The sequence below is a fragment of the Leuciscus leuciscus genome, assembly GCF_965113295.1.
Source record: "Leuciscus leuciscus genome assembly, chromosome: 2".
Classification (NCBI taxonomy): Eukaryota; Metazoa; Chordata; class Actinopteri; order Cypriniformes; family Leuciscidae; genus Leuciscus; species Leuciscus leuciscus.
Genome location: NC_138726.1, coordinates 19,039,095 through 19,050,295, shown reverse-complemented (window position 1 = coordinate 19,050,295; position 11,201 = coordinate 19,039,095). Strand labels below are relative to the sequence as shown.

Genomic DNA, 11,201 nt, shown 5'->3' with positions numbered 1-11,201 from the left:
CTGGCTCAACGTTTCACTATAATAATGATAATACTAGTGTAATACTTCATGGAAATGGTACATTTGGCTTTGTGTTCCTGAATTTTCAAGTTCAAGTTCAAATTCAAGTCTGAACTTAAGGAGTGCATGTTTTGAAATTTGACCAAGAATGCTAGCTGTGAGGCCAAACCTTCTTTCATTTTCAAATACAGCATAATAAGAAAAAGGTTGTGTTGTAAAAATATTTCCATGTTGCTCATATAGGGGAATGAGGGAAGCTGATGCATACCAGCCTTGTAATCTTCTCAAGCATTTAGAAATCCATTAAAACTGAAGGGTATGCATTAATTGGAAACAGAGTTGGACTGTTTTCCGGTGGAAGCAATACTCACTTTTGAAGCTGAAGTTCTAAATGTTGGATGCCAGGTCTCATGTAATAGATCTCAGATGCACTGCAGTTATAAAACAGTCCAAGGCTCCTTTAAATGCAATCTAGTTCATCATGGAGACAGGTAAATCAGTAAATGTCTTTATTTTAAAAAGTAATCGAGGGGTGTTGGTGGGGGGTGGGGGGTGGGTATCCTTGTTTAAGAAGTCGCATGACTCTTTTTAGAGAGATGGGCTGAATAGGTCACTGTGTGTTCTGTTATTTGTAGGGAGATATGGGTACGCCAGGATTAGATGGAATCCCTGGCGTAGGTTTGTGGCAAATGTTGTGCAAGATTTCATCAGATCACAAGATTGATTATAGAATATCTATACTAATTACAAGTTCCATTGAGACAATGGCTACATTTTTATTTAAAAAAAAGAATAATCAGTAGATTATCTCATTATTAGAAGTTAAATATCAAATATCATGGCCATATCATTTAATATTATAAAGTGTATCATCATATGTTATTTGATCTATAAAAAGTTATATGCCCATGTCCTTAGATGATCTGTTGTGTTTTCAGTGTATGTCTTAGGCCTAAAGCTGTTCTGGGAGTAAGTAATGTTTATTTTAAATGGATAAATTCCATGTTCATTACTCCACAGGTCATGTACAGTAAGATGTAAGTAAGATGGCATGTACAGTAAAGTACAGGGCATCTGTAACATGAGTCTCATATCTTAAATGAAAATGAATTTAACCCCAGATGTAATCTGATCAAGCTGAACTATTTGGTACACCCTAGTCCTTGAGTTTCTAGCCTTTATATATTTAACGCTGCTTAATTTATTTTCCATCAGGGTGACAGAGGTGAACAGGGTGAGAAGGTAAAACATGTTTTTACTCAAACTGATAATATGTCAGAGGTGTTTTGTATGCATGTTTTTGATTTGTGGGGATCAGCATAATTCTGTTGCTTCAATATATGGAAATACACATACATTTTTTTTAAATTTTTTTTATTTTTTTTTTATAGAGCAACATAAAAGTAATATTATACCCAAAGCCCTCAGTATTAAAATCAGTGATTAAGGAATGGAAGAGTAAAACTTTGAAAATGTTTCGGGTTACTTGATTGTAACCCTGTTCCCTGAAAAAGTGGGAACGAGATGCTGCACTTGATTTAAGCGCTATAGGAAAACGTCTTAGTTTGACCAGTTGTGAACACATGTGGCAAACACGCCAAAGAATTTGGCTTAAATAACCTCTGATTATGACCTCATCGGAATGCGCATGTCAGAGGCTATAAATAGACGTGGCAGATGCACTCAACAATCATTTTGTCTGAAGAACGTCCTAAACACGGCCTCAGTGCTGCAATGAAGCGCAGCATCTCGTTCTCACTTTTTCAGGGAACAGGGTTACAGTCAAGTAACCCGAGACGTTCCCTTTCAAAAGCTACTCTCAATGCTGCGATTGATTTAAGCGATATGGGAACGAGAATACCAATGCCACCACACTGAAAGTGTCTGGACCCCTCAAGTTTGTGTAGTGTGTATGCACAAACACGAGAAGGGCCTCAGACATGAGCTTGGGAAGTCGACATCTAAGGACATATGATGTAACACGGAGTAACATGAACATCCAAACTATAAAATAGAATAAATGTGTGCAGAGAGGACCAGTCTGCCACATCACAACTTCCTCTTGCTAAAGCCCTGGAGGATGCAAACCCCCTGGTAGAATAAGCCCTAACGCCTAGAGGCGAAGTTTGACCACGCACCTTAAAAGCAAGGCCGATCCCTTATCCAATGTGACATAGTCTTCTTTGTGGCAGCCGCCCCCCGGTCACGGCCCCCATACCAAATGAACATCTGCTCTGATTTATGCCACTGGCTAGTGCGGTGGACGTAGTGTTGCTTTCGTCAACGAAAATTATGACGAAATATTGTCGTCAACGAACCGTTATCACCTGACGAAAACGAGAAGAGACGTAAATGCTGGTCATGTGACGATGACTAAAATACATGTATAATGCAATATCGTTGACGAATAAGAACGAGACTAAATGTGGTTTACAAAATAAAAACTATGCTAAAATTTTTCTTCATTTTCGTTGACCAAAACGAGACGAGACGAAATGTTATAACGTCACGACGAATGAGAGAGTTGTGCGTGAACCCAATAGCTTTGTCGGCTTTAAATTCTGGTTTGCGATCTGGTCACCCGATTATCAGCGAATTTAACAATATAACTCCAGTATAGTTATTCTATTAAAATGTCTCATTGATATATTTGACACATTCATAATCATTACTTTTGCTGGTTCTTTGTGACAGCTGTATGTTATTGGCAGCGTCATCCTCCGGTTACATGAACGCGTCACCGCATCAGCACCAGAACATGGAGATTTTATTTTAGAGAATAATCGCACAACCTATTCGATATTCTATAATTAAATAAACTAATCGAATATCTAAAATTTGTGACTCATCCCTGCATGGAATCTCTTGTTTCTTTTCCCAAATCTTCACTCACGTCTCACCCATTTTCGAAAGGGATTATAAACGTTTCTTCATTGGTTCGCTTTTAATTAGGCCTATTATATTCGTATTCTTTACTGTGGTAAAGTAGAAAAACGCTGTAGGACAGATAGCCTATACATTTGTACTTGCATGTCAAATTCTTTTTAACACAGTTTGTGCTTGTTATATTAGACATGGTAAGGCGCGTCAAGTTTAGTTATAAAGCGCGTTTCACACGCGCGGGTGATTTTTAGTTTCACTTTCTCTGGCAGCGCAATCTCAAACATAGCCTAAATATTTCGCCCTTGTGGAGGATAAAATTCGCTCTTCAGACCAATTTACATCAAGTAGAAAACACGAAGATATCATAAAGAGATCGATGGTCTCTCTGCTCGTGTCCCACATCCCTCTCAAAGCGCAGAGTGGTAGGCTAATATCACGCGTATTTTTTTTTTAAATAACCCCCCAACCACCACCGGTAGTTGGTCCATTACTGCGGTGGTAAAAAAAACTGCCACCGTCACAGCCCTAAAATATACTAAATATAATAAGATAACCTTGTTTGAAATTCTATATTGACTGGGTTAAATAGAATTGCATTACTAAAAATACACTAAAATACAATTTTCATTGACTAAAACTAGACTAAAATGTCATCAGTTTTCGTTGACTAAAACTAGACAAAAATGTCATCAGTTTTCGTCGACTAAAACTTGACTAGACTAAAAAGAGTATGAACGTGACTAAAACTAATAAAAACTAAAACGACAGCTTGACACAAAGACTAGACTAAAACTAAAATTAAAACAGGCCGCCAAAAACAACACTAGGTGGACGTAAATCTGAAGAGCACGACCGGGTCACAGAAAGTGAAGTCTCTCCTGATCCTGCGTCAGAAGCATTACCAGCGCTGACTCTAGTAGTTCAAATGGGTTGTTGACTAGCCCCTCAAGGACCCCGGCTAAGTCCCATGAGGGAACTTTGACTCTGAAGGGAGGCCTCAGTCGCCTAGCTCCACGAATGAAGAGGGCGATCAGAAGGTGTTTCCCCACTGAAACCCCATCAATCAGAGGGTGGCAAGCTGAAATGCCGGCCACAAATACTCTGAGAGTAGAAGGAGGTACCTGCTGACAGCTTTTCCTGCAGAAACTCCTGCATTGAAACAATCTGGCAGGGGACTGGGTCTGCACGATGTATAGTGCACCACCTTTCAAAGACGCCCCACTAAAGGGCGTACATTCTTCTGGTGGAGAGAGCCCTAGCACTCAGAATGGTCTCTAATACATCCGCTGGAAGTCGAGCATTTCTTAGCCGATCCCACTCAAGTCCAAACATGAAGATTTTGTAGCTCGGGCCCGGGATGGAATATTGTCCCCTGCACCTGAGAAAGGAGATCTCTCCTGTTCGGTATCGCCCAGGGCGAGCCGTCGAGGCAAGACACTATCTCTGGGAACCAGACTCTGGTCGACACTATCAGCAAGAGGCATGACCCTTGTTGACAGACCTTCGCCAGGATTCCTGGGAGCAGAGTGATCGGTGGATACATGCATGGGCCATGGCGTCCAGACCCAGGGGGGCTAGAGGAGTCAGCGAGAAGTAAAGGGGACATTGCGCTGTTTCTTGTGCAGCAAAGAGGTCAACCGTAAAATCGCAAAATCCCCTTGTGTGAACTCCCGTCTCAACAATAAATCTGCTCCCACATTCATTCTTCCGGGAATGTGAATCGCCCTGAGGGAAAGGATCTTGTCCTGAGCCCAAAGCAGAACCTGCTGCGCTAGTTTGTTCAAACTGTGCGAACGCAGTCTGCCCTGGCGATTTATATAAGTGACTACCGCAGTGTTGTCCACACACACCAGGACATGGTAGCCTCTTAACTGGTGGAGGAAGTACTTCAGGGTCAGAAATACAGCCATCAATTCAAGGCAATTGATGTGCCAATCGAGACAACAGCCTCTCCAGACCCCTTGGCCTTTTTGTGTTGAATTTGAGACACAATCATTTGACTGTCAACATTTTGAACTTGAATGTTCTAAGAAAATGCTTCAGATTGCGAAGGTCTAGAATTGGAGGCAGCCCCCCATCTTTTTTGGGAACCAGAAAATAGCAGATGTAATAACCTGACTGTCTGTCTGGGAGGGGGACATGTCCTATGGCCCCTTTGTCCTGCATAGTTTGCAGTTCTTGTATCAGCAAGTGTGCCTGTTCCGGTTTCACGGTAGTGGAGACCACGCCATTGAAACACGGAGGACGGCGTGCAAACTGTATTCTGTAGCCCTTTTGTATGGTTCTGAGAGCCCAAGGAGATATGTTTGGCAGTAGTTTCCACTCTGCCAACTTCTCCAAAAGGGTCTTATTTTGATGCATTGTCTTGTGACGCAACATCTTGATGGGGGAATGTTAAATATCCCGTGTCCTGGGGAAAGGCAGGAAGCAACTGAATATTTAACATTTTGCTGGAAACCACTGCCCCTAAAACACCAACGGTGATGGGGATGGAATAGCGCTGTCATGAGTGTGCTGGGAAGGAGCTACTTAATATATTTTTACGTGTAGCGTCCCGGGGCGTTCCTTTTTTTCTTCTCCAGCAGTTCAGCCTGGTACGCCTGCCATTGTGTGCAGAGCAGCATCAGGATGACCTGCTGACTGAAACGCTTTCCTTACCAACGTGAATGTTGTTCAACACGGCTTGGTTCAACACTTTGTAAGTGACGATAAGTTCCACTATCTCCATAAGAGAGATAGCCCACGAGCATCTCTTCCAACAGGGGCATCATCGTATAACCACCTGCCTTTGCACCCACGATAGCTGAATAAGTTGACGTCGAGGGCAAAAAGACACATGAAGAAGGGGAGAGACCACCGCTGATGCCCGTCCCCCTGGCCACCGGACAGAAATCTGCTCTAACTTCGAGCGCTTGCTCTTTCTCCTGTAGCCAGTCTGGCTGTAATCTGGCCAGTGCATGAGTGACCACCTCGAGTAACTCCTCATGCACTTTATCATTGTGGGAGGAGCACTCAAAGGTGGCGTTCTCAAAGTCTATTTTGCCATTTAATTCCTCAGAATTAAATGTAGCCAAATTACAGTCAGACAAGATGTTAATACAAGCATCTAACTTCTCAAATCAGATGAGTATTAATAATTTCTTAGAACTAAATGCAGCCATATATCAATCTGACAAGTAAAAACAGTCTGGATGAAAGGCTGAATATAGTCATTTTAATATTAGAGCAGTTTCAACAAAGAATCATAAAATCATTGCTTGCAAACACACACAATTCGTTTTGCACGCCTTCATAGGAACAAGAGAGAAAAAGGGAATCTTCCGTCTGCTCAGTTCCCTCGCATTATATACATATGTAGCGGTCCCGTAATCCGTGCGTTGCCTTAGCAGACGCAAGATCCGAGCCACTAGATTCTTTATCGATAAGATAATCTATGTCCTCAGGCCACTCTGAAGAAGCAGCTTGTCAGAAGCAGACAGGAGGACGACGCGATCTGAAGAGAGAACGAGAGAAAGGGACGGACCCGTCTCCCACTCCTAAGCCAGATCGAGTCGCGATATACTAGACGAGTGCAAAGCACTTTAATGGAGAGCAACTCACAGTGCTTGCACTCGCCATTCTCTCGACATGATTCTCTTTTCTTTTCGTTGTAGAGAAAGAGAATGAGAAAGACTTTATTCCTGCCTGACAAAACTAACTAAAAAGGTATAGTTTGAGTGGAAAGTGTTCCAGCACACAAGGTACACAATGCGGTTCTGAAGACAAAAGAACCTGATGACCACACCTGTCACTCGTCTATTTATAGCCTCTGACGTGCGCATTCCGATGACGCCATCATCAGAGGTTATTTAAGCCAAATTCTTTGGCGTGTTTGCCACACATGTTCACAACCGGTCAAACGAAGACGTTTTCCCATAGTGCTTAAATCAAGCGCAGCATTGAGAATAGCTTTTAAAAGGCAACAGTCATAGGTTGAATTTGTCACTCATTTCCTAAAATCTTACTCATAATCAGAAGAGTCTGTGAAGTATCTCAAGATGAAATCTGAGTCAGGATATTGTTTCAGTATGCTAGTGGAAAATGCAGTCAGGGCACTATTAGAGGGGTTATGAGAATGTTGACATGTTGGCTGAATGTGAGTAAAAAAAGACAAAGAATTAGTAAGAGCACATGACAATTATTAATTTTCTCCAATTTTATGCACCGCCATGTGTGTCTTCTACCCTGGAAATCCAGAGTTCTCGCGAGAGCACAAGTTGAATTTGCTCAGCGAGTTTACTCTGGCATCGAGTAATGATCCTCATTAAATATGCCTTTGTATCCGAGCTGCACCAATCACATCGGGTTATCTGATATAGGCGGGCCAGAGGTGAGCTAAACAGATGACGACAGCGCTGTGACGTCGAAGTCATTAATAAACATTGATGGCTACCAAGATGGCTATGGATGAACACCAGTTGTTTGAAACGGCTTTGGCCGCTACAATGAACTAGTTAGACTTGGCTTTTTATCTAAAGAGGAACAGAAGACGGCGTTCGAATCGTTCCTTTGCAAGAAGGGCGTTTTTGCTGTTTTGCCGACCGGATATGGCAAGAGTCTAATCTACCAGTTAGCTCCGCTGGTAGCTAAGCGTATGGGGCTTGTTGTGATTGGTCGTAGTTTTATCCAATTGCGTGCAGTAAGATTTTCAAATGCATGCTTGGTGCCGCCCCTCGAGCTGGCCGATTTTCATTAGTTGATGCCAGACCATTAATCTTTCAGATTTAGGTCTGGATTTCCAGGCTATGTGTCTTCAGAATTCCTTTTCTAAATGACTTTCACAGAGGCAGCCAAACACACATGGCACAGTATTAAAAAGTTTGTTACTTGTCAAAATCTTTATTCTCGGTGACAGTCCATTAATTGTGAGGACAATGTGTCACGGGGACAATGTTGATAGTGATCTGTTTCTCTTCATGTCTTGGATCACTCCTACCAGGGATCACACTTGAAGCAGTTGGCAGACTTACCCTTAAACACAGGCTTCCACCACCCTTTCTTTCTGAAAATGCTCATTTAGACCAATTTTGGACCATTTCGTCTCGTTGAGTCAAACACCCACACATTTTCAAACAGGTCAAATATAATGAAGCGGACTCCATCCCACCCTAGACCTGCACTGCATCCAGACATTTATTTTGAGCTTCAAATGGCTGGAATCAAACATAGAAAGGTCATCACCACTAGACCAGCTGCAGAAATAGACATTTTATTTGTTACAATAAAACTTGACAGTTTAGACTGACTCACATTTAGAACTGTCTTTGCTTTTTAATAGATCTCTCATTAAATAGTTTATACACTTTTAATTAATATTTTAACTAAAGCCAGTTATGCTTGTTTTCTCTAATGTTTTGTTTTAACATGAAACAACAGTGTATAATGAGGCAACACTGCTTGTGTACAGTTTATGCAATGTATTGAAATATTAAATATTATATTCTTTCTCTGACAGGGAGACATGGGAGAGCAGGGGCCAAAAGGTGACACTGGAGAGAAGGTCAGGCTGAACATCATATCTATACATATTTAATAGTATAACATGCTTAAACACGATTAACTGGGGGTGTATGGACTGTGATATTGTGACATTGCTACTCATAGAACAACATAACTACACTTGTAGACTGTGAAATAATTGTTTTATGCTGAATAGTGTACTAGTCATCATTCTATTTTATTTATTTTTTATTCTAAAAGTATTAAACGCATTAATACACATGTTTTGAGGCTAATACACCTATAACTCTAGGGTGGTAGTAATGTGACTTTATGGAATTATATTCCATTTATTTCAACAGTTTGGACACAGAAAATAGGACATATGATAAAATGTTGTTTCTTGGGAAAGTCTTTGATCTTTCTACATAGCTGTAATAGACCTATTTTGCCAAAGGTGTAAAATATGATTCAGGAAGTTAAAGCCTTAAACTTTTTATAACAGCAGACATCAGAGCATGTAAGTGAAGTGGAGCGGTGTGATGCTCCACTCAATATTCCGCTCTATGCCAGTGCGGTCTGCTCAATCACTCACGACCCAAGCAAATGCTCCATTCATGTACTGCTCACACTCACTGGTAAAACGAAGTTCGTTTAAATCCCGCTCTGACATGGAATTTCTCTGTGCTATATGTCTTTCTGTTTTTAATGAATTTCTTCAATAAATGTCTTAATTAGAGTAGACTATAGATAACAGTTATGAAATTTGTGGCTTTAAAGCAATATATTGTATAAAGTAGCATAAATAAACGTGACGTGACTTAATTGGAGTGCTGAATTGCAGAGTTTGTACAAATATATCCACGTCGCTATGATCAGATGCTTTCTTTACTGCGTTTTTTTCACCCCTGTCATTTTTGTTGAGTGTTTTAGTTATTGAGAGGAAAGGATGCAGCACATATTTACATATTTATCTAAACACCGCTCTCAGCAGCGTGAGGGTGTCGGGATGCTCACTAACAGTATACCGCTGCAAAGGTATTTCAAACCTCTTTTAAGTTCCACCCCTAAGCAAAGAAGACTTTGCTGTGAGTACATCACAAGATTAATCTTTGCTAACTCAGTTTTTCCACACTTCCTTTCAATTTCTTCTCCTTATTCATTCTTTACTTTGATGATTACTGTGCATTTATGTGTTATGCGTAATTAAAACAATATTTGAACTCCATAACTTTAAACATATTTCACAGATTCATGAACCAGCAAATCACAAAGGGCATTCTGGGTTGATTGAGCGGAATCTTCAGAAAGGCGTGGAGGAAATATTACCACTCTAATATTACCGCAATAATGGGAAATTAACAGGCACATGGTCTGACTCAAATCAGGTTTAGCTAGTGATATATTTCAAACATACTGCAACATTTGTACAGCAAATATTATCACAATTATGGCGCTTTTCCACTACACAGTACCGGCTCGCCTCGACTCGCCTCGTCTCGCCTTTGTTTGGTTTTCCACTGTGTAAAAGTTGTACCTGTACCTGCTTCCAGGTACTTTTTTTCGTATCACCTCCGGCGAGGTTCTGAGCGAGCTAGGGCGATACTAAAATGTGACGTGAAAACACGGCAGACTGCTGATTGGTCAGAGAGAATCGTCACTATTCATTGTTTATCATTGCACGCGCCAGACGGAGTATCCTGAATAAAAAACAGCAAAAACAAAAACATCCAAAAACAGCATACACTCGATTTCCTCCATTGTCCTGTGTGTGTGGGTAGCGGGTGTGTGTCGCGTAGAAGATTAAGTCACGGCAGTTTCCTGCGGCGTCGCTATGACGACCAGGTACTATTGTGGAGGTACTATCTGCAATGGAAAACGGAGCGAAAAGCGAGCCGAGGCGAGTCGAGTCGAGTCGAGTTGAGCTGGTACTGGTAATGGAAAAGCGCCAAAAGTCTCATCGTAGTAGTGTCATCCACCTTCTTCAGTGCTTCTTGTCCATATGTGCAACCATCTTAGACTTTAGATATTCAAAGCATGGCAGTATAAGTCCCACCTTCTAAATAAAGGAGTCAGTTGCAATTTGGTAAAGTCATCGCGTCACGACAGCTGTCATTAGAAGCTCTGGGTGCCACTGTCAGTATCCTGAGACTTGTGCTTAGGAATGCACATGCGCTTTGGCTGGCCCAGCGTGAAATATAAGCTTTTTTAAAATGCTATTTGAACATAAAAAAGGATATAAAAGTTCATTTAAATGTGACTATAGCAAGCAGTTTTTGAGAATTCAGGATTTCCCCACTGAAGTAGATAGGTCTTGGATGCCTGAAGTAGCTACCCGAAGCCATTCCAAATATGGCCGCTGAGTGAACAGACTTTCTTTGAAAAGGACTTTGTTAACATTAATCAGACCAAGACAACCCATGTATGATTCACCACTGACTAAGAGCACTGATGTGTAATGTTTCAGTCCTTTCTGCACTGTCTGCACACTCTCGGTTATGCTCTAATCTATAGCGGTGTAACCGCACTGGGTAGTACATTAACAATAGCTCAAATGATCTATAGGGAATTTTAATAATTAATCATGAATATGATTAATATATTGCATATTACAGTTACATTAAATTATCGAAGTTGAAAACAGATCCGATTGTATATATGAATAATCAATTACAACGAATTATAATTCCTCATTCATATATCAATAGTCTTATTTCAGATCGATTTATGTGAGATAACCCTAAATGGAAATTAACATAATTATCAAACAGTTGTTTGTCCAGCAAAACGGCCGTAAGATTAACTTTTCAACTTCTCGATAAAGTTATCAATTCTTATAA

The 11,201-nt window shown here is 40.9% G+C and overlaps 1 protein-coding gene across 2 annotated transcripts in view; it reads left to right on the top strand.

Moving 5' to 3' along the window:
• col25a1 (collagen type XXV alpha 1 chain) overlaps positions 1–11,201 on the top strand; it is a 719,149-nt gene that overhangs the window by 600,582 nt on the left and 107,366 nt on the right. For both annotated transcript variants that reach the window (XM_082152225.1, XM_082152224.1), the window contains 2 exons: positions 1,216–1,242; positions 8,378–8,422. In XM_082152225.1, the coding sequence (XP_082008351.1) occupies positions 1,216–1,242; positions 8,378–8,422 (72 nt within the window). The remainder of the gene's footprint in view (positions 1–1,215; positions 1,243–8,377; positions 8,423–11,201) is intronic.